The 22,161-nt window shown below is 48.0% G+C and overlaps 11 protein-coding genes across 11 annotated transcripts; 4 read left to right on the top strand and 7 right to left on the bottom strand.

The window, feature by feature from the left end:
• Nucleotides 1-262: 262 nt before the first annotated feature.
• On the top strand, nucleotides 263-1,542 carry N7469_004935 (type I glyceraldehyde-3-phosphate dehydrogenase; the record flags this gene model as incomplete). The annotated part of the gene is made up of 4 exons (XM_056643855.1): nucleotides 263-350; nucleotides 427-996; nucleotides 1,059-1,173; nucleotides 1,242-1,542. 4 exons carry the CDS (start codon nucleotides 263-265, stop codon nucleotides 1,540-1,542), a joined length of 1,074 nt encoding a protein of 357 aa, XP_056503267.1.
• Nucleotides 1,543-1,868: 326 nt separating this feature from the next.
• On the bottom strand, nucleotides 1,869-3,554 carry N7469_004934 (rRNA-processing protein PWP1; the record flags this gene model as incomplete). Its single annotated transcript, XM_056643854.1, has 2 exons — nucleotides 1,869-3,237; nucleotides 3,298-3,554. 2 exons carry the CDS (start codon nucleotides 3,552-3,554, stop codon nucleotides 1,869-1,871), a joined length of 1,626 nt encoding a protein of 541 aa, XP_056503266.1.
• A 253-nt stretch (nucleotides 3,555-3,807) lies between these two features.
• N7469_004933 (COX assembly mitochondrial protein) lies at nucleotides 3,808-4,162 on the top strand (the record flags this gene model as incomplete). Its single annotated transcript, XM_056643853.1, has 2 exons — nucleotides 3,808-3,841; nucleotides 3,894-4,162. 2 exons carry the CDS (start codon nucleotides 3,808-3,810, stop codon nucleotides 4,160-4,162), a joined length of 303 nt encoding a protein of 100 aa, XP_056503265.1.
• A 382-nt stretch (nucleotides 4,163-4,544) lies between these two features.
• Nucleotides 4,545-5,652, bottom strand: N7469_004932 (rRNA-binding ribosome biosynthesis protein UTP23; the record flags this gene model as incomplete). Its single annotated transcript, XM_056643852.1, has 3 exons — nucleotides 4,545-5,338; nucleotides 5,400-5,489; nucleotides 5,565-5,652. The coding sequence occupies 3 exons, from the start codon at nucleotides 5,650-5,652 to the stop codon at nucleotides 4,545-4,547; spliced, it is 972 nt and encodes a 323-aa protein (XP_056503264.1).
• An 821-nt stretch (nucleotides 5,653-6,473) lies between these two features.
• Nucleotides 6,474-7,733, bottom strand: N7469_004931 (uncharacterized protein; the record flags this gene model as incomplete). The annotated part of the gene is made up of 2 exons (XM_056643851.1): nucleotides 6,474-7,191; nucleotides 7,261-7,733. The coding sequence occupies 2 exons, from the start codon at nucleotides 7,731-7,733 to the stop codon at nucleotides 6,474-6,476; spliced, it is 1,191 nt and encodes a 396-aa protein (XP_056503263.1).
• A 517-nt stretch (nucleotides 7,734-8,250) lies between these two features.
• Nucleotides 8,251-10,035, bottom strand: N7469_004930 (uncharacterized protein; the record flags this gene model as incomplete). Its single annotated transcript, XM_056643850.1, has 3 exons — nucleotides 8,251-9,345; nucleotides 9,437-9,664; nucleotides 9,757-10,035. The coding sequence occupies 3 exons, from the start codon at nucleotides 10,033-10,035 to the stop codon at nucleotides 8,251-8,253; spliced, it is 1,602 nt and encodes a 533-aa protein (XP_056503262.1).
• A 374-nt stretch (nucleotides 10,036-10,409) lies between these two features.
• Nucleotides 10,410-11,739, bottom strand: N7469_004929 (actin-related protein 2/3 complex subunit 2; the record flags this gene model as incomplete). The annotated part of the gene is made up of 5 exons (XM_056643849.1): nucleotides 10,410-10,489; nucleotides 10,559-10,607; nucleotides 10,662-10,967; nucleotides 11,041-11,569; nucleotides 11,678-11,739. 5 exons carry the CDS (start codon nucleotides 11,737-11,739, stop codon nucleotides 10,410-10,412), a joined length of 1,026 nt encoding a protein of 341 aa, XP_056503261.1.
• Nucleotides 11,740-11,933: 194 nt separating this feature from the next.
• On the top strand, nucleotides 11,934-14,963 carry N7469_004928 (snoRNA-binding rRNA-processing protein DIP2; the record flags this gene model as incomplete). The annotated part of the gene is made up of 3 exons (XM_056643848.1): nucleotides 11,934-11,950; nucleotides 12,011-12,265; nucleotides 12,356-14,963. 3 exons carry the CDS (start codon nucleotides 11,934-11,936, stop codon nucleotides 14,961-14,963), a joined length of 2,880 nt encoding a protein of 959 aa, XP_056503260.1.
• A 1,055-nt stretch (nucleotides 14,964-16,018) lies between these two features.
• On the bottom strand, nucleotides 16,019-17,372 carry N7469_004927 (metalloendopeptidase WSS1; the record flags this gene model as incomplete). The annotated part of the gene is made up of 2 exons (XM_056643847.1): nucleotides 16,019-17,039; nucleotides 17,089-17,372. 2 exons carry the CDS (start codon nucleotides 17,370-17,372, stop codon nucleotides 16,019-16,021), a joined length of 1,305 nt encoding a protein of 434 aa, XP_056503259.1.
• A 789-nt stretch (nucleotides 17,373-18,161) lies between these two features.
• N7469_004926 (DUF1776 domain-containing protein) lies at nucleotides 18,162-19,736 on the top strand (the record flags this gene model as incomplete). The annotated part of the gene is made up of 4 exons (XM_056643846.1): nucleotides 18,162-18,194; nucleotides 18,270-18,606; nucleotides 18,675-18,838; nucleotides 18,897-19,736. The coding sequence occupies 4 exons, from the start codon at nucleotides 18,162-18,164 to the stop codon at nucleotides 19,734-19,736; spliced, it is 1,374 nt and encodes a 457-aa protein (XP_056503258.1).
• Nucleotides 19,737-20,113: 377 nt separating this feature from the next.
• Nucleotides 20,114-21,205, bottom strand: N7469_004925 (uncharacterized protein; the record flags this gene model as incomplete). The annotated part of the gene is made up of 2 exons (XM_056643845.1): nucleotides 20,114-20,509; nucleotides 20,756-21,205. The coding sequence occupies 2 exons, from the start codon at nucleotides 21,203-21,205 to the stop codon at nucleotides 20,114-20,116; spliced, it is 846 nt and encodes a 281-aa protein (XP_056503257.1).
• Nucleotides 21,206-22,161: the final 956 nt, after the last annotated feature.

Below are 22,161 nucleotides of genomic sequence, written 5' to 3'. Positions count from 1 at the left end.
GCCGGAGTTTCTGCAAGCCGATATGTTATCCGTGTTGGTACGGGTTATTTCGGATTCTTACAAGAGAAGGATGGATATCGCGAGAAGAGGAGCTCTTGTCGGCTGATACTTATAGATCTGATTTCCATATTGACACACCTTAGTTTATAGATCTTTTCTTTACTATAGAGAATTTCAAAACCTTGGTATCCAATCTCAACTTCTTGGTCATTCCGAGATTGATTTTATTCATCCCGAAAGACTTTCGATTAGCCCTAAAAATATGGCACCTTCAATCAACGACGTTCCTGTTGGCCCTACTGTCTCTCCATCGGCATGCAAGGTCGGTATCAATGGCTTCGGTCGTATTGGTTAGTATACTATTATGCTCTTGAGATGCCTATGTTTACATCTCAGTGGATTAAGGGCTAATCTGACCACATAAAGGCCGTAATGTTCTTCGAGCAGCTCTGGTCCGCTCTGATATCGATGTCGTTGCCATCAACCACACCTGTGTAACCGTCGAAGATCTGATCTACCTCATCCGATATGATTCATCTATGGGTGATTTGGATGAACGTACCGACATACAAGCCCACTCTGATAGTCTCATTACTATCGACGGAAAGCGAATCGCCCTCACCTCCGAGCGTGACCTAAAGCAACTCAATTGGGCCACTCTAGGTGTCGACTATGTTCTCGAATGTACCGGCAAATTCACAAAGCGAGACCTCGCCATAGACCACATCACTTATGGCAAGGCTAAGCGCGTTCTTATCTCTGCTCCTAGCTCAGACTCCCCTACTTTTGTCTACGGTGTCAACTCTGATGCCTATACTCCCACTGAGGACTGCCGTGTCGTGTCGAACGCCAGTTGCACCACTAATTGCGTGACTCCCGTCCTGAAGGTCCTTGACGAGACATTTGGTATTACTCAAGGTTTTCTCACGACTGTTCATGCGGCTACCCGATCCCAGCAGGTTCTGGATGGGTATAGCAAGAAGAACCGTCGACTAGGTAAGCAACAAGGTGATTAGCAGTGATCTATTCTAGCTATATTCTTACAATCATATCCATAGGCCGAGGAGTCTTCAACAACATTATTCCAACATCCACTGGCGCTGCTAAGGCTGTTGCAGCTGTCCTGCCCGACCTCAAGGGCAAGGTTACTGGTGTATCCATCCGAGTTCCCACGTAAGTCTTGACTAGGTTCACAGCCCCTTTACAATAACCATGAGACAGGAACTGATGAACCGAGTTAGCCCCAATGTATCCATGATCGACCTCACAATCAGCACCACGAAACCAACCTCCCTCCAAGAAATCCTCAGTACATTCCGACTCGCCTCGAAGACCACCATGGCCGGTGTACTCCGTGTGACGGACGAAGAACTCGTCAGTCAGGATTACAATGGATCCCCATACAGTGCGATCATTGATGCACCTGCCTGTGCGGAATTGAATCCTCAATTTTTTAAAATTATGGCATGGTATGATAATGAGTGGGGATACTCGAACCGTCTGCTGGATTTGACGACTCATGTGCATGCCCTGGAGGCGTAGATAAAATAGATAATTTTGTGTTATCCTCTCTTCATTAGTGGCGTTGGCTTGATTTTGAATTGTATATAGCTTAAATATTCAATGGTAATTACTTGCTTCTGACATTCATACCATGATGAGCTCGTGCATTGCTGATACACCGTACTACAATTCAATACTACTCTACTTCTAGTATAGGTACCATTACGAATTGACGACTGCAATACCAAGTGTCGACTCGAGCGACAGGGATCGAATAGCAAAGAAAGGAAGGAAGAAATCTATTTTCATACATCAAGTCATGACTCAACGGGTATCGACATCGACATCACATCACACGTATCTATTTAATCCTCATCCATCGACTCCCATCCATCACGTCCACCAGTAGGGGCACTCTCAGCGCCCTCAACTGCACCCTCATCATCAGACTCTTCCTCATCATCATTAACGCCGAGAATACGTTCCGGGACATCACCCGCAAGATCTGGCATGCGCGAAACAAATGTACGACGAACAGGTCCGTTCGTGGAAGCATCCCAGATCTGCACAATTCCCTTGCTACCAGCCACAGCCAAGCGGAAACTGACCTCAGGATCCGGCGCAAACGCAGTAGAGAAGACCTTGCCGACATCCAGTTTGCGTGTAACAACCAGGCTGGGCTTGTCATTCTCGACATTCCACAGTTTGACCTCCTTGTCTGTCGAACCGGTGACCAGGAAACCGGGGATAGTGCGGTTGATGTCGAAAGAGGAGACGGAGGCGTCGTGCGCTTGCAGAGACCAAACGGGCTTGGACTCAGCAGGGGTGGCGGGGACATTACGGATATCATAACGGTACACCATACCGCCGTCAGTAGTGACGTAGAAGTAGTTGGGATCGTGCGGGTCCCAGCGAACATTCTCAACATCCGAGTCAACACCCCATCGGGCCTTGGTGTCCGGAGAACGCATATCAGCAGCAACAATAGTGCGATCGTAGCTACCGCTCAGAAGCACGGTAGACTCCTTGGGGTGCCAGTCCAGCGAGCAGACCTTATCTGTGTGGTGGGAGTAGGACTTTGCGCAGCTGGTAGTGTTAAGGTCCCAGAGCTTGACGGTTCGATCCGCGGAGGCGGATGCCAAGAGATTGCGGTGCTCACGGTTGGCAGCGAGAGCGAGTACAGAGTCAGTGTGGTACTCATCGTTAGCCTTGCTCTTCTTCTTCGACTTCTTGGGCTTGTCGTCCTTGTCCTGGCCACCTTGTCCCAGGATGGCGTTAGGGTACATGCTATCGACGACATCCAGGTCCCAGATCTCAATATCAGGTTCCATAGTTCCAACGGCCACGAAGTTACCAGTAGTACGCTCTTCATTGGGCTTGCCGCCAACGGGGACATCGAGCCATTCCAAACAAAGGGGAATACCGGGAAGCATGATGTCGTGATGAACGTAAAGATTATCGGCTTTATCCTCATAGACATACACCTCCAGATGAGCAACTTCATCCTCGACCTTACCAGCCAGCAGCAAGTTATCAGTCGGCATGATTTGAAGCTCGTCACGCTCCTCGTTCTTATCCTCATCGTCAGGAATCACGAGGTATGGATCCTCCTCGTTGGGTTGGTGGTAAGCCAGAGATTGGACATTGCCAAACATAGTAGCCTTCTCGCCGTCATCATCGACCTCATCATCGTCGTAGGTGTCAAGATCGAATTCCTTTAAAACATCATCGTCCCTAGACCTCCATTAGTACCTAGTGCATTATCTCCAATAAGTTCACAACCACTGCACTTACTCGGTTCCTTTGGAACCAGTACCAGCTCCAGACTGAGCCTCCTGCTTCCCAGAGCCCTCAATGCTATCCTCATCCTTATCATCCTCCTCCATAGCCTCATCCTGGGCAGCAGAAAGTCCCTCCTGCGCTTCTTCAAGCTGCATGCGGGCAAGCTTAGAAATGCGACCCATTTCCTCCTCGTCAATCTCATATTTGGAAGGGAACTGGGCTGCGACACCTCGTCGCACCCAAGCCGTAGTTGTAATCATTGAAGACATTGTGAATGACTTTTGTGTCCAATGTACTCCAACCAAATGGACTTTTTTTTTTATCGGCGATATATTTTTTTTTTATCGGTGTGTCAAGTGGGGCCGGCAGAATGAAATCACCACACTCACCGCCCGGGGTTGCTGCGAATCGACGAGTTCAACTTCAAACCCCGATGATATTGCATGATTGACTGCTACTATTGTCTTTAAATACAACCTCATTCTCTTCGGTTCAAGTCAGTCAGACTTACCTGCCTTCACAATGCATTCCCATCTTCATACCCCGTACAACATTAGTATGTTTACACCTCACCACGACCAGGCCGTATTTCACTAACCAAACTACAGACTGTGAGGAAGTCATGACAGCCCTCGACGAATGTCACGCTCGAGGATTCCTCTACAAGGCTGTCGGAAACTGCAACGATATCAAGCGCGATGTGAACAAATGTCTTTCAGCCGAGCGAGCTGACCGAGCTAAGCGCAATCGAGACGAAGCGCGAAGCAAACGTGCGCGGATCGAGGAGATCTGGGCTCGAGAGCGGGGCCAGGAAGCTCCTGCGACTACGAATACTGCTGCTGCTGCGGGCTCGAATACGGATGCCTCTAAGCAATGAATTATGAGTGTCTTTTTGCACAATGGCGATGGAGTTATGGTGTACTATGGATGAATCTCTTCTCTGAAAACATGAGCATGTACAATATAAGCTTTGTATCAAACATCTCTGCATTTCTATTTCCTATTTTTTATTTCCAGAGACGTGCGTCTCGGCACCCTTTGAAAATGTTGAAAATACCGAATTATCATCTCGAAAATTACAGATATGAACATAGACCAGAATGATTCTGAAATATTGTATTCTGGGTTGTATATATGATACTAGTATCTGCTAGCATTAGATATATACTTTTGAACTTTTGACCAAAGATCCATCCAAACGCCATGCCGTGTAAAAGAGTGGTATGCAAGAACAGCCGCTTCGACAATAAATTGAAACTCTATACGTCGACTTCCATAGCACTGGCCTCAGGGCCGGGCTCGGTTGACGGCGCAGCGTCATTGTCTTGAGGAGCAGCACTCTTGTGGTGCCGCCGTCTCCTCTTAGGTTTAGCTGCTCCCTCCTCTCCCTCAGGCTTTTCAGAGACGTCCTCATTCGGCTTATCGGCCTGTTTCACCTTTTTAGCGAGTTGAGCAGGGCCAGGTCCGCTCTCTTTCTTCTTAGGCTTCTTCACACTGAGTGGATTCGGTCCTTTCACCTTTGGACCACGTTTTTTCTTAGGCTCTTCCTTCTCTGCTGGCTTTTCCAAAGAAGGATCGGCATCCAAGCCGTAACGGAATTTGGCTCGCTCGGCACCATCTCGGACGTTCTCAGATTGTGTGCTCAATGGCTCTAAAACCATAACTGATCGTTTCACGTAGATGATTGGTACACCGGGGATGGAGCGGGCGCGGAGACGAAGCATTTGCGAGCGACGGATAGCTCGCTCTTCTTCACGTTCCTCATCGCGCTTGCGTTTGCGCTGCTGCGCATCATTCTTATCAGTCTTCTTGACCGGGGCATCTGCAGTGGCGAGAATATAATGCTCCTTGTTCTTTTTGACTTCGGCACTAGGAGACAAAAGGGAGAGCAAGCACTCGACTTCGTCGATCGGCTCGGACTCCGGGTTGTGCGAGCAATGGCGCAGCGGGAGTTCTGTCGGCGGGGGAAGATGGCGCGGACGATAAGGCTGGTTCGTTTTTGGATTGATGGGTTGTGCAGCCATGATGGCAGCCAGAGAGCATTTAGTCAGCACTGCAAAAATGTCAGTTCAATGCGCTCGCTCAATTGAAGTGTTGGTTGGGTCGGTACTAACAAGGCTTAGGTTTTCCTTGTAGAGTTCGCTCCAGTGCAGGAAGAAGTTCCATTTTGAAGGAATCAACGGCATGGAGGAAATTCGAGTCGACTATTCAGCATCCGTTAGTACATACTTTGCTGCCGCAGGTAGAGCAGCACAGCGTAGCTTCGGAAGGGATCATACCGAGCACCTGGTAAGGCTCGCGGAAACCAAAAGTCATCTCATACTGGTGCATAAGCTTGCGATACTTCTTGGAACGTTTGGCCCTCATCTTGAATGGTGAGTATGAAGATTGAGTGTTGAAGTCGTCGAGGTTGCTGCGACGCCGCGGACGAAACTTTTTTCAAATTGCCGGGCGGGGAAGAAGGCGGTCAATCCGCCAGCAACGACAGCAGGTGGTAACTACGTAGTTCTGAATTAAGTATGACTGTTGACAAGAGCAGATTGAATGAAGTATTATAATTTATTAAAAGCTAAAGCAGGGAACTGACGCAATGTGGTAGCTGAACTTAATACATCATCCATGAATCTTGTGACATGAATTGAAGTGAGCTAGAGGGTAGCAGACATGGAAAGTATCTCATGCTACATCGAAGACTACGCAAGGCCAATAAATGGCAAAGACACATATGAACGGAGTCTGATTATAATGAATGCTAGAATACCGAAGCAATAATTAGATAACGATTCTCTTCCGAGACGAATTGGATGCAACACCAGCAATCCAACATGCAAATTTAAATGTAGTCATAAGTCATCAGAAACAGGACAGCCTGAAGATATGTTCGTTAAGGTCGTAGTGAGTTATTGGCGATGGAATAAGCCGAAAATATGGGGCGGCCTTCGGATGGAGCTTTGCTTCTGGTTGACAACTTGCCAGTAGCATGCTAGGCGAGACAACATTCTCTGCCGGGGGCGCTTTGCCATAACTATAGGTCTGGCTGTCTTTTGATTGGGCGCGTCAGACTTAAGGCAGTCTGGAAGAAGGATCAGCCGCAGGATATGCATGCGGTCCTAAATTGATGGGCGCATGAGTCTCATGGAGTAGTTCTTGGATATAGTGAATTGGGCTTAGTGGTTCAGCGGGGCCAATCATCCAGCGCGCTTCTTGCAAGATGCAAGAATAACAGAGATATCGTCCATTTTGCCACCTTCAATGGCAAGGCCTTCATCAACGGCCTTCTCCATAAAAGGGCTCTCGGCAAAAGGATCCTGGGCAATTGCCAGGGCAGCGTTCAGAAGTTCTCGCGACGCATAAACCATGCGATCATCGCAGAGGTCCGGCGAAGGCGATATGGAATTTGATTGCATATTTCCCTCGTCCCACTTCTTCAAACTATCCAGTACGATTTTCAACACCTCGTGTTCCCATAAATTATCCATGACACCGTCTGATACGGCTAACACCAGATCATCCTCTTCGAGAGCGACTTTCGAGAGAACTGCGTTCTTGCGGGGTGTGTCGACGCTATTGGTGCCGAGTTGCATGGGACAGTCAAACCAGTGCCACTGCTCTGTTGTTCGAAAGAGAATCTTCTCCTCTCTTGGTCGGATCACGATGATCTTGCAATCACCTATATTCGTCACGTAGAGGAGAGGTTTTTGCGTTCCATCCGGATCGCGGGTAGAATGTAAAAGAGCAGTGGCAGAAGTAGTCGTACCAAACCATTCCGTTGGCGAAGTTGTTGCGCGAGTAGTTTCTTCGTAGGCTGCTTGGAGATATTCGATCGGGTCGAGAGAGGTCGCGTTTGCGGTGACTCGGCGCTCTATTTCCAGAGCCCAGAAGTGCAGAAGAAGTCTTGACCAGAGTCTATTTAAACAAGAGGTAAAATGTCAGAAAAAGTGAAACATCCAGCTGTAGTGAAAGAAAATGACTCACGCAGCATGGCCATGCGGCTTCATAGCCCAGGCCCCTACACCATCATCGACACCCAAGAAGTTCTCCGCCACGAGGATCGCATCGTCGCCATTATTCAACCCCCGGACCAGCTCGCCGCGAACCGAAAGGCGCCTATCTTGGCTGAGAGAATGTGTCGTGAGAGGATCGGAGAAAGAGGAAGAAGGCGGAGAAAGAAAGGGTGGGGGAAAAGGACGCGATGGGCGCTTAGCGCAAAGAGCGTAGCCTGTCTGGAATCGAAACGGCAAACTAGCAAGATTCAACTGCTGACGATCTGGTACAGGCGTGGTAGTACCAAATGACGGCCACACTGTTGCCGCATGATATGGATGATGATGATTATGAGTCGACCGTGGCAGAGTCTGTCCGGGGGTCACATTTGGTTTCAAAGCAGCGAGCCACCGTTTCGCAGCTGGCCATGGTAGTGACGAGAACAGACCTGCAGAAGTCACCATGCCTAGACAGAGCAGTAGGCGTGGAGAAAAGAGGTGGAAGGAAAGAAGAAAAAGAACAGAAAGGCTATAACATTGCTATTGGGAGAGAAAGAAAGAAGAAGTCAAATTGAAGTTGACCGGTGAAGGTGAAGAAGGGGAATGAGCAGTTGATTCTCACTGGCTTGTCTCGCCGAGTGTGCTCTGCTGTACTCGGTAGGGTCAGTCATATCAGCGAGGCATTCTCCATTTTGCAATTCTACTAAAGTAGATTGTATACTCAGTATATATAGTATATATATAGTTTACTATTTTTTTATTATTTACAATACTTTTATGAATACTCCTGTATAGATGTAAATCATCCTGAACTGTATTCAAGTACTGTAGTTACATTCTCAGTACCCACCCTTTGCCAATCCAATGATTTGCAACGAAATCTGCTTATCAAGAGATATCCTTGGGTAATCCCTTACTACATCGATATCAGTCCACTCCCACCTCCACCTTCATGCTCCGCTTGTAAAGGTCGTCATGGTCGTCATTCGTAAATTTCGTATTCCGGACTTGGTATTTTCACGAGCTTCGTGTGCTCGCCGCAAAATGACCACTCGTCTCCTCGACCCCAAATGACAAGGGGGGATCGTTCCTTCATGATCTCCATTTCAAAAAGGTCAATGGCTTCCTCCAGCTTCTGGAGAAGTTGCCCGTCACGAACGTTTCTCTGTATGAAAGTTAGGCTTTCGAAACAGACACGGGCCGTCGTGTTCGCTCGTGAAGCAAAGTTGTATCGCCCGGGGCCCTTGCGATTTTGAGCCAGCATCATGCGAAGCTGTCGCTCTGAGCAGGGACACAAGCGCTCGGGAGAGTTGGTGCATTCGATACTACATCGACAGACCGGCGCGCAGATGCATTTATGTTGCTTCGCCAGATACAGTAGGCTTTTGCCTTCTTCGCGGCGCAACTCTCCCACGAATTTGCCTTCGAGCTTGGCGAGAGCGGCCTGGCGATGGTCCTTCACGATCTCCCGTTCCCATAGATTGAAATCGGCAGTCTTAATATCAATAAAGGGAAGCTCGAGTGCGGTCATGTCGCCTTCAAGAACGATCTTGGGCACAACCGTGAAATACTTCTCCGAAATGAGGGCCATCAACTCCGCGGGAATATTTTCAAAGAAGGGAATTAAAGCACTCCATTTTTGAGTGAAAGTCCCCGTCTTCTCATTGACGATACTCATTGCAAATCGACGGTATCCCAGCATGTCCTCAATATTAAATCCTCGGTCAGTCTCTTTGTCTAAGAGGCGACGGATGTAGCTTTCCTGATATGTATGCACGACTCCTTCATACAGTTTCTCAGACATTGAGGGCGAATCCAGGACATCCTTAATCGCCAGGAAGATACGATACATATGATCAGGATCCGGAAGATAGAATTGATGACGGTTGGTAAGTGGACGAGATTCCATTTTGAATTGGGCGCAAAGTTCAATAGCTGCCATCTCTAAAACCACTCGAGAATAGAGGGTGTAGAAAAGGTTCTCCACGATGACAATAAGTTGGGACAAGGAATCTGTTCGGACTTCTGTTTCAGCGCGTTTGATCCAGTACACGAGGCCAGTATGCCCCATATCAAGCTAGTACAAGATACTCTGTCAGTCAACGAGGTCGTGGAAGTCTATTCATGGAAAGTTCAAGGTCGCCGTCAGATGTAGTTGCTATACACACCTCAACCCCGTACGCAAGGAATGCGACATGTAGGATCTTGGCCAGCGAATAGATTTTGGAAAAGACCCGAAGCACTCCCTTGATGTGAGCGGAGACTTGCAGATCACTCAAATCTTCAAGGCTCAAGACCTCTGAGGCCCTGCCTGAGGAAACGGAATCTTCCGACACAAGAACCCATTCATTGCTACTGACTTTGTAAGGACGCGAGTGGCGACGACTCGGAGCCATCTTCGAAGGTGTCAGTGTGCTTTGAAGCTAATTTTGATAGAGGGGATACTCGAAGGTGACAAGGTTGAAGAGTCGAAAGAGGAGCAACGTACGGAGTATTCACTGATCGTAGTAGCCACAGTCGGCGATGGAGGCAGAAGCACCGATTGACTGTCTGAGCTTTCGTCTCGACTGTAGATGGAAGACGAGTATCGCTTGAAACCATCCTCCTGGACCTGGAGCCACGCTGCTGTCTTCTCCTCGTAAGCCGCAACAAGGTCAGGGATAATCGGTAAAACGACTCGTTTTGGAGACTTCGGCACTTCAGGAGAGCGCAGAATAAGTCGTTTTACGGTTGCCCAAGCCCGATTGACACGGGTGATACCCTCCATGGTGAATAGTCTTCTGGGAAAGACAAAGACCAGAAGACGTGGAGGGAATCAAGAATGACTGGAGAGGACAACAAGATGACAGAAGAAGTAGGGCTTGTTGAATATTCGAACGAATCGGAAAAAGTTGGAAAGAAACAGTGAAGAAGTGGGAAAGTTGGAAGGAAGTGAGAGAAAGTGAGGGAAAAGGGAAGGTGCGTCCCAAATAGGCAGTCATACATTCACCAGTACAATTGGAAAGAAGAGAAGATTGAAAAGAATAATTGAATAAAGTAAGATCAAATTTACTGGAGCATATCAATACTGTACGGTAGTCAAATGAATTGCTGATTCGTTAACGCTCTCCAAGGTAATATCAACAAGAAACCATGGCGAGTCTAGCTCTGCACACGGAAAGTTCGGCCACTGGCAGTCTTGCGTTCTCGCTCTTCGTTTTCGGGTCTGGCACGGTTGAGGACTAATAAGGATTAGCATATATCGCAGAAGGATAATTCGGAGGAATAGCATATAAATGTGCGCTATTTACCTTGAAGGAAGTCCGCTGTCCGCTTGCGCATTCGGGTATGGATATACGCCTATAAGATGTGTGAGCAGAAGATACCATAGAAATAAACAAATGTCCTGATTACCTTTGAAGCCTTGATATGGTAGTGGAAATAATCACGGAAAGTCTGGATATGGGAGATGTTCTCATATCGGCGTTGAGGGGTCAAGTGACGAGGGAATAGGACTACATGGCTCAGGTCAGCGATCTTCTGTATGTCTGAAACATATTCTGCGGGATGATCCATACCGAAAGTGACGTAGCTAATTTCACCCTCACCAGTGTTCTTCAAGCCCGGAACACCCTCCAACTCAAGTGGAGGATCACTGCGGAAGAGTACCTGGGGTGCGTTTTGAAGAGTCACCACCCGACGTCGAGCATCAACAAATTCCTGCCAATGGTCAGTTCTCAATACCTCCCAACAGATTACGATACCATCATCAGGTATCCTTTCTGCGACGAACCTGCAGGAAGACCTTGCCGAAAATACGGTCCGTCTCTTCACGGAAGACAGTGCTAAAGATCACAGTCACACGATCCCAACTAGCCTTGATATAAATAGCTTCCTCCTCTCGATAATGAATCGCCATCACGTCACCGCCCTCCTTCACACCTTGAGGAGCTGACTCCGATGTGTACTGCGAAGCCTCCTCTGCAAGCTTGGTAAACTCATCGAAAGCTCGCTCAAAAGGAGCAGCCATGGCATTGCGCTTCAACAAGGCAAGCTTCATAATCAGCTCCTCGCGAGCTTCTTCTTCAGCGGGTAAGTTCTCCAGATCGACTTGTACTGAGAAATCATAACCGGGTTCCGGGGTCACAATGTAGGGGCCGTATTCCCGTTCCAGCACTGCTTGGGCACCATACTGCACGAGCTCCTTGAAGCACTTCACATTGATAGAAATGAGGATCTTAGTTTTAGATTCGGGGGTGGAAAGGTGGAATGTCACTCCATCAAAATCGGAGACCACTTGGTCAATCGACGCCGGAGGAGCACTGCGGGCGGAACAGTTAGCTGTGGGAGCCTAGGTGGCTGTGTGTATACAATGCAGCAACGGGGGATACAATCATGCGCAATGGGAGAGGGGATGTAGTGGATTATACCCTGAGAACCGCTCCGTAAGGAGGGATTGAATTAAGACATTCTGATAGTCTAAGAGCAACATGATTCACACACACACGCAAGAAGAGTGATGATGTTAGTGGTTGGCAGTCCGGAGGGGGGGAATGGAAGGCTTCCCGCGCGAGATCGTCATGGGCGGTGGGGGAAGCGGAAAGGTCGCTGTCGCCGCCCGTAATTAATTTTGTCCTATCGATAGCCAAAGCTGCGCTCTTCCAAAAATTTTCCCATCCACCCACGATGGTGAAATCTTACTTGTAAGTGGCTCAAAAGGTACAAGCATATTGTCCAGATGAACTGATATCTTTTTCTTCCAGCAAATTCGAGCACTCGAATACGTTCGGGCTCGTCGCCTCGGCGACCTCGAATGCGATTTGGGCCAAGGACGAACAAGTTGGCGGCGCAGTTCGTCAAACTGGCGCAGGTCGAGCCATTGTTGGAGCTAGCGAGGAGGTTCTTTGTTGGGATGTCAAGAAGGGAGAATTGCTAGGCCGCTGGCGTGATTCGGCGTGTAAAGCGCAAGTCACAGTGGTCACGCAGAGCAAGACTGATGAGGATATTTTCGCTGTTGGGTAAGAAGTCCCAGTGGTCGTTCCATATTATTGCCTCTTCCTCTTGTCCTACGTCAGAGCTGACATTGTATTTTTTTCCCCGTTTTTTAGTTACGAAGATGGTAGCATTCGCATCTGGGATTCCCGAACGAGTTCGATCATTATTTCCTTCAACGGTCACAAATCTGCCATCACTCAGCTGGCTTTTGACAATGTTGGCGTGCGTCTTGCTAGTGGCTCCAAGGATACCGACATCATTCTCTGGGATCTGATCTCTGAGACTGGTCTATTCAAACTTCGCGGACACACTGATCAGATCACTTCTCTTCATTTCCTCTTCCCGTCCCCCGAACTACTCAATGCCTCTGGGATGACTGAACATGCCGGTTTCTTGTTGACCACTGGAAAAGATGCATTAATCAAGGTGTGGGATTTGGCATCTCAGCATTGTATCGAGACACACATTGCGCAAACCAACGGTGAATGTTGGAGCTTGGGTCTTTCGCCTGATCAGGGCGGTTGTATTACCGCAGGCAATGACGGAGAATTGAAAGTGTGGTCTATTGATGAGGCTGCTATGATCGAAATCTCAAAGGAAAATGTCAGTGCAGAGGGCCGCCGCATTCTTACGGACCAAGGTACCTTCTACCGTCACGGCAAGGATCGCACAATTGGCATTCATTTCCACCCACGCCTGGATTATGTTGGTTTCCATGGCTCTGAGAAGGCTATCGAGATCTGGCGCATTCGTTCTCAGACAGAGGTCCAAAAAAGCATGGCCCGGAAACAGAAACGCAGAAAGGAGAAGGAGGCGCAACGTGAAGCTGAAGCGAAGGAAGCCGATACTGAGAAGGAAAAGACCAAGGAATCCTCCTCTGTTCCCATCACAGAGGTCTTCGTTTCCCATGTCATTGTTCGAACTGGAGGAAAGATTCGTTCCTTCGACTGGATGACGAACAAATCGAGCGGGTTGAATCTTCTTGCTGCCACAACCAACAACCAGTTGGAAGCATACACCGTTGTCCCGGCCAACAAGAAGAATAAGGACGATGAGGAATCAGCATACACGCGCAGCCTAGCGGTTGATATTCCGGGCCACCGAGCAGACATCCGGTCGATTGCCCTGAGTTCTGATGACCGCATGCTTGCCTCTGCTTCGAACGGCAGTTTGAAGATTTGGAATGTTCGGACCGAGACTTGTCTGCGAACCTTAGAATGTGGGTATGCACTCTGCTCAGCTTTCCTTCCCGGTGACAAGATCGTCGTTGTTGGAAACAAGAATGGCGAGCTGGAGGTGTTTGACATTGCGTCTTCGACCCTGCTGGACACGATCAAGGCGCATGACGGTCCTGTCTGGTCGCTCCATGTTCACCCCGATGGCAAGTCCATGGTCAGTGGAAGTGCAGACAAGACGGCCAAATTCTGGGAATTCAAGGTCGTTCAAGAAGAAATCCCCGGTACTAAGCGTACCACTCCCCGTCTTAGACTTGTGCACACAAGAACCTTGAAGGTCAGCGATGATATTCTCAGTCTGAGGTTCTCGCCTGATGCCCGACTTCTAGCAGTCTCCTTGCTGGACAATACAGTAAAGGTTTTCTTCGTCGACTCATTGAAGCTATTTCTAAACCTCTATGGTCACAAACTTCCGGTTCTCAGCATGGATATCTCCTACGACAGCAAGCTCATTGTAACTTGCTCTGCTGACAAAACTGCACGCCTATGGGGATTGGACTTTGGTGACTGTCACAAGGCCCTCCTTGCTCACGAAGACAGTGTCATGGCAGTGGCATTCGTTCCCCACAACAAGGATGGAAACGGTCACAACTTCTTCAGTGCCAGTAAGGATCGAGTCCTTAAATACTGGGATGGTGACAAGTTCGAGCATATCCAAAAATTGTCGGGTCATCACGGAGAGATTTGGGCCTTGGCCATGAGCCATTCAGGTGACTTTGTCGTCAGTGCCAGTCACGACAAGAGCATCCGTATTTGGCAGCAAACTGACGAGCCGCTGTTCCTGGAAGAAGAACGCGAGAAGGAGATGGAGGAGGCATACGACAACACTCTTACTGCATCTCTGGAGCAAGATGAGGACGGCGAAGACGGCGAGAAAGCAGAGGCAGTTGACGCTGGCAAGCAAACTACAGGCACTCTCATGGCCGGAGAAAAGATCATGGAAGCTCTCGATCTGGGTATCGAAGATCTTGCTGTTGTTGAGGATTGGCGTCGGGTCAAGGCTACCAACCCTAATGCCGCACCTCCCGATCGTAATCCGCTGTATATCGCCCTGAATAACGTCTCGGCGGAGCAACATGTTCTCAACACCGTGCAGAGGATCCCAGCTGCCGCTCTGCAGGATGCCCTCTTGGTCTTGCCCTTCTCCAAACTCGAATCTCTTTTCACCTTCCTCAACATCTGGGCTGAGCGCGAGTGGAACATACCTCTGACTTGCCGCGTTCTTTTCTTCATGCTGAAGACGCACCATCGCCAGATCGTCTCGAGTAAAATCATGCGCCCGATGCTCGACAGCATTCGCTCATCACTACGTCGTGTGCTCTCGCGACAGAAGGATGAGATGGGTTTCAACCTCTCTGCCTTGCAATTCATTGGCAATCAGATCCGCGAGCACAGTACAAAGGATTATATTGATGAGGAAACCTGGTCACCGCAGCAAGCCCAGCAGGGGACGGGCAAGAAGCGACAGTTCATGAGCGTCGCTTAGAATGAAGAATTGGTATGAGCATTGTCTATGGGCGTTGTCGGGTCTTTGTTGACCTTATTTTGGAATTTTCTTGTTTGTCCTATATAAAAGTTTTATATCCTTGGGAGTTTCGAACAAGGGATGTATTGTACTTGATCTATTTCGAATACGATCAATTCATCTAGAGCCTAAGTCTATCTTTAAAGCGACCCCTATCTCCAGTATCCAATCAACTCTACCCTTAAACCCCTTAAGAGCTACATGTAGTAAGATCGTTACTCTGGTACTGAAATCACATGGTCCATTGAAACCACTAATCAGGACCTATAATCGAAATTGAATTAGCAACAATTCCTAGACATGTGCTCCCCATACGACAGAGGACAAGTCAAAGACTCCTTTCAGCAGAACCTTTATAAGCACCGACGACAGACAGTAACATTCTAGTACCGCTGCCATACCTTTTCCGGCTCTTCCTAAAAAAAATGGTTCATAGATAGGTCTCATCATTCGGAGCTTCGGCTTGTCCCTAAATTTATGTTCGCGTTCGTTGGGGGTAAGATACGTGACACGTACCGGATAGAGGGGAGCACAGCTCGAACAGAATCCTAGTACATTTCTAGATGCTGCTCGAGCTGGCGGGTGGTATTGGGTACCATGTTGATTGGGGTTCGGGCTGGGAAGAAAATAGGTGAAGGTGGAAGTTGAAGTTGGTGAAAATAATGTGGTGGGTGGGTCTGCTTACTTAGCTCGGTCACGTGGAGACTGGGCATGGCGGAGTTCGTATGCTCGCTTCTGTTTACCGTGGGCAATATCATTTGTTATTATGGCACGACAAAGTCGACCATTCAGGTATATATTTAGGCTTGAATAACCTATGTACTAGGACAATGATTGAAAATTGCATTTATATGAGGGAAGATTTAGCTAATAAACATCCAACACCGCTGCTTATCGCTACTTGATCTCAAATAAAGGGTGGATACCTTCTATTCCAAGGTTATAGATATTCTAATTTCGTAGTCACATGTGTCATAAGTCATAGCCGATTATCGAAAGAAGCTAGACTGGCCTGATCAAGAGGAAGGCTTCATTTTCCCACAAGCCGAGCAAGTCCACCATTGAGTTTCCATAAAACTACCACATGAATCACAAAGCCATCCCAGGGGTCGTTTACTTGTATCTCGTTCCATCGAAGCAAGACTGTCCAGGGCTCGAGTACGGTTCTTGAATGCAAATGTATCTCGCGCATGTCGCTCATCCTCTTGTGTGGACACCGGACGCTTTCTGGGATGAGATTGCTCCGGATTCCTTGATTCTGGCTGTGCAATGGGCTTTTTTCCTGCCGGTACAGGTCTTTCAGAGGCACATGCGTCGCAGCAGAGAAAATTGGCAGGGTTTTCTAGAGTGCAGGTTGGGCACGTCCAAGGCATTTCGTATGAACTGTTATCTGCTGTGCGATTCGATGGTTTCGATGGTTCTGGTGGTTTCTCCGGCGCCGTATCTTGGGATACACTCGGTGTGGCAGCATTTGAATCATGTCTTGGAGTTTCCTGGGGATCAATTGAACCTGACGATTCACCTGAGCGAGGACCTGCTGGATTCTCCTGACTTGGGGGGACGTAAGAAGAGCCATATTTCTCTCGTTCCTCCTGCTGGATGAGCTCAATAAAAGCTTGAAGAATTGCCTGCTCATTCGCATCATCTTCTTCGGCTTTCGTTCTGAAACCATTTCTTGATGCCTCCTCGGCTAGCTCGGTACTTCTGTCTGTTCCCGAAGCACAGCCGTTGGTCACTTCGAGGCGTCGTTGGGCAGCATCTGCTCTCAACTTGCGTATATCCGTACCTCTCAATACGGGAGCGCCTCCAAGGCGCTTTCCAGAGTTTTTGGACAAAATTCTTCTCTGTTCTGCCGCTGCACGAGCTTGTCGACGGGCTTCATCGATTGGCATTCTCGTCCCACCAAGGCGTTTACCTTGAGACAAGAAGCCTTCACCCGTATATCCCTTGATGACAAGCTCTTCGTGCTCGTCTCGAAGTTGGTTCCACAGTGCATGGAACTCCCGATGATGGGGACCGTGGACAATGTGGCAAAGCCTGATTTGATCAGTCAGATGAACAATCAACTGCATATGGAAATGCTTACTCGTGCAACATTGTATCGACGACCTGCTCGAACGGCAGAAACTGCTTCTGATCGGAGGGGTACCTCAGCCTCAAGCAGATCTTCTGTCCAGAATTCACGTTGAGCCCTAGTAGATTACTCTGCCGCGGATAAAACTCGCAGAGAGCGCCCACTCTCCAGGCACGTTGACGCATGATCGGTTTGACCACGGATGCAACTTTGCGGAGAAGGAAGAGAGCCTCCGATTCCCGAGGACGCTTCTTCTCATGGCGATATTCGCCGATGAGAGAGTCAAGTTCTCTCATTCTGTAAAATAATCAAGATGAGATCCTTGGGTTCGACGTATCATGTTCCAGATATCGAGACGCGCGCGGGTTGGGCTAGTTCAAGATCCTATACGCTGACGCGGACTATGTAGCTCGAGAGGAAACGACTTCATGACAAGTGAATGAGGTTCTGTCACGACTGAGGTGTTTAAAGTGGCAAGATCATGAGGTTTGTAAACAAGATAGAACTTGCCAGGGCTTTGCATCTGCGTCACCCTGGAGTGCCTTTGATCGTCTTAAAATGTTAGTAAGCAGGTTTTCTGTCCGCCCAGAACATTCGATATTGTCAAACGCGTCCTTTTCAGTTGATATTTGATTTGATTTTGTGCAATTCGGGTGTGCCAAATAGAATTTGATTGGATATTACATCAATTTTTATGTTGCAGCAATAGTCGCCTTTGTGGTTCGAAAACTGCTTGTTATATATTATTTTGAAGATTCATAATATATTTCCACCAGACTAGATTAGCACAAGGAAAAGTTAACGGTGGACCGCCCGGTTACGGGTACCTGCCCGTAATGCTAGGTAGCATTAAAAAATTTCCAGAGAAGTTGGGTTTTCAAGATACTAAAAAAGAATCCAGTCAAACTAGCTTACCAAACTACATTCCGATCTTTTCAAAATACCCCAAGCCTACCCGTAGATACTCTACTGTCGAGTGGACTACATACTCCAGTAATCTGTCATGTGACACCAGCGGAGTCGGCTTTATCGCAAGTCTTATCACCAACATCGGACTTTTCCTCTACACAATTTACTCTCACAAAATGACGAGTGACGACCAGTTTTTCTTTGACTACGTGAGTGTTCTTATACTATACTAGTAGTATAGTAGCCAACATGATCCTCCAAGTGCTCCTATACTGACCTTCCAGCTTGCGTCCATTCCGCATGACGTAAGGCGATATTCAACACAGGTCGCCGACTCGATCGACCGACAAGTCGACTATGCAGCCACCACGATCCGAAACACCCTCTCCGAGCAGTCATGGATTCCATCACAGGTGCGCCCATCCATGCGCAATGCTCCGCGCCAACCCCGCGGACTCACCGACCGGGTTCAAGATTGGATGATCCGGAACCGCGCGTGGACGGCGGCGATCTTCGCATTTGTTGGCACTGGATGTGTGCTATTCTATGGGAGCAAGAAGTTGAATGGGAAGAAACGAAAGGCTAGAAAAGCTGGAAATGGAGCTCGGAAGGAAATAGTTGGTATGTGAATATACCATATCGAACTTCATCTGCCTTTTTTTGCAACATATTCTAATCGGCCAACATAGTCGTCGCTGGATCGCCTCACGAACCCATGACGCGCGCCATCGCCGCAGACCTGGAACGACGTGGCTACATTGTCTACATCATCGTGTCCTCGTCGGATGAAGAGCATATTGTTCGATCTGAGAACCGGACTGATATCAAGGCGCTGTGGTTAGATTTGACAGCTGTGGGTACCATACTGGAATTGAAGTAAATCGAGCAAGGGCTAACATTTCATGAACTAGGGAACCTCTACGCCCTCTGAACTACACCCGTCTCTACATGAAATACGCTCGTTGATCACGCAGCCTCAATCTCCTCTACCAGGCATGCCGCCTCATACATGCCAACTAAGCGGTGTCGTAATTGTGCCATCTCCAACTTTTGTCGCCGGCCCTGTTGCCACAATCCCAGCTTCCTCGTGGGCTGACACCGTCAACACTCGTCTTCTCTCACCTATACTCACCGCACAACTCTTCCTCCCTCTCTTGACCCTCCGCAACAACAATAGCACGATTATCTTCGCCTACCCGTCTATCTCATCATCTCTGTCGGCACCATTCGCTGGACCAGAAGTTGCTACAACCCGAGCAATCTCTGGATTTGCGACTTCTTTGCGCCAGGAAATGAGTCTCCTGGATCACGGAAATGTCGATGTCGTGGAGCTACGGCTCGGAAATATCGACCTGGGTCCTTCATATCGGAATGCCCAGAATCAAATCACAGGCACCGAAGTTCTAGCCTGGAGTGCCCAGCAACGAGCCTTGTACGGTCAGCAGTATCTCTCTAGCATTGAACAGCGTCCGGTTGCATCTGCAGGACCGAGCACTATTCGCGGATCACCGGCGCGGAATCTGCACTACGCCATCATGGATGCCTTAGAGCCGACTTCGCGTGATTTCCTTGGCCGGCGAACACACAAGAAGTCCATCATGTACGTTGGCCGCGGGGCCCGCTCATACAATGTGATCGGCGCATGCATGCCAAGCGGCCTGGTAGGATTAATGATGGGATACCGCAGTGGATATTCGGCTCCTATGGGCAGTCCTAGCAGTGGCAGCGAAACGAGCTGGGAGCGGGTCTAGGTGATCGGCATTTTCAGCTCGAAGCTCCTGCTACCTGCTCCAAGAGATGGTCATAATTCATTAATGGGCAAGTCCATCTTTGCTTAGTCTTCTTGAGACACATTCTTCTTGATCAAATTGTATATACATAATGATACTCCTCGCTCCTACTAATTCGGCGTCAATGGATTGAATAATGGAGTTGTGATAATATGATTTTTTATGTATATATGTATATTAATATTATTGCGAATGTAATCATGAGTCCAGTTAGTCGTAAATCGGATCAGTCAGATGATATCGTCGTGGTCACGGCATCCGCAACTCCTCACAGTCATATCTGCACCTTTCAAGCATAAACTTGGAGGTCATGGGTAGAGAGTATATCATGGCGAATGTCAAACTTGCGTATGCTTCAACTCCCCTACCTTCACCCCTGTATCGGCACGTTGCAAACCGTCCTGTCTGCATATATGGTCACGAGGGGATCTTTTAATCTTCCCTTTCACTAACCATGCTCTCAACCAGATCAACCCCCACGTAATGAGGAAAATGACGAGAATGGCAGCAAGGATACCAAAGCAATACGCCGTTACCATGCCAGAGCCATTCTTATCGATATCAAGAAAGCTATACGCATAAAACCCTTCTGTGTGGACGGTGATATAGGCGACGCAGAGGTAGAGCAAAAGTATCAGAATTAGAAAGGGGATTGAGATCCAGGGATGCGGTGCTGTGGTCGGGAGAATGATTTCCAGAATCGCGTAGAGGGAATTGAGGCCATGTTGAGAAACCTGTGCAACGATGATGCGCGTTAGGGCTGTGTTTAGCTCGGAACGAGGAATGTGGGGAGGAAGAGGGGGTAAGACATGCGCTCAGACCACTGCACATGGTAATGCAAGGCGAGGCAAGGCTGAAAGTATACAGAGAAATGACGAAGCGAAGTAAGTTGGTCCCAGGAATGGAGAAAAGAATAGCAGATACAACAAGAAGAAAAAAGACAAGTACTAGAATGAGGTGAGCATGAATAGTTCACGTACATTTGACCAACCGGTAAAAATTTCTTTATAGAAAGGTGGTTTATAGAGAATGATCCAAAAGACGAGGGTTACCAGCGGGGGGAAGACGGTGATAGTGGTGTAAAGTAGACCATGTAGAGCGCGCAGAGCACGCGGCCAGCGATTGAAGAGTAGTGAGCGTCCCGTATACGCATAGCAGGCTGTATGAATGGCAGCGAAGAGGGTATAAAAGCCCAGACCCCAGTAAGTTAGCCAAGTGAAGAAGCTGAAGGACTGGCCGATCGCATCACGATCGCCATGGGTACCGTCCCAACCCCAGATGAAGAAAATTGAGACGAAGATATAGGTTGAGATGAGAGCGCGTAAGGCGGCGAGGAGGGATGGAGGGAGGAGCCAGCTTGTTTCATAGTGGTGGAGGTCATCACGAACGGGATCGACACCGAAGAGGGTGGAGGGGGGAATGCGACGCATTTAGCTGAGACGATAGGCGGATATATAGTGAGCGTGTAGGTTTGTGAAGTAGTCTGCTAGATTAGGAGGAGTGTAAAGGCAGTGTGAAAAATTTGCAGTTGACATGTATAATTGAAAATGAAGTTGAAGTGAGAGGGTAGTAGTGGTGAAATGGACGGAAATGGAAGAGATGGAGAGATGACAAATTTGATAGCTGTCTGTGCAGTCAATGTGCTTGCATATTAGACTAGTAGTCAGTAGCTACTAAATACTAACTAAGACATATTTAGTTAATCAACTACTAAGTTAGTATGCGGAGATATTCACACGACGCATACTCATCACTACTGCTGTACAGTACTAATATTAGTATACAGGCTATTCTAAGCGAGACCCGAGACTAACCGCATTGAATTAGTTATACAATCACGAAGCAGTATTTATACTGCCACATAATATACTATTAGTCCATCGATAACCATACTAATATGGTGAATACTTTACTGTCTACTGTATAAGTACTATTGAGTACATATCGTATACTGTACTAGATTATGTTACTGTACTGTACACTTTATACACGTTGTACAATTGACCCACATCAGAAAATCTGTCAGATGATTGGTCGGTAGATAAAGTATGGAGACTACATACTGTATGTACAAGCAGTGGATAACTACGCATTACATATCGTAGTATTGTTTGACATGGCGAGCGAGTAGGCCGCAAAGAGACACAAGGAGCAAGTTACATAGTATCAGAGTCTCCTGCCATTGGTCTTTACACTGATGTTTGTGGCTTGTATGTTAGCTATAGAGCCGAAGCTACGGAGATAGCGGGCCAGAATAGTAGATTTGATATATCATGATAAGCACTTGGCGTATGACAAGTGTCAGTAAAGAAAGGTATGGTTGGTAAAACTAGGAAGAACCCAATTTGGAACCATTTAGCTACATACTAGCTGACAACCGCTCTGC

The sequence above is a fragment of the Penicillium citrinum genome (assembly GCF_028827155.1).
Source record: "Penicillium citrinum strain IBT 23319 chromosome Unknown utg000003l:1.0-4596430.0:1.0-4598250.0, whole genome shotgun sequence".
NCBI classification, from domain to species: domain Eukaryota; kingdom Fungi; phylum Ascomycota; class Eurotiomycetes; order Eurotiales; family Aspergillaceae; genus Penicillium; species Penicillium citrinum.
Note: the sequence above shows the minus strand (reverse complement) of the source record. Positions and strands in the feature narration are given on the sequence as shown.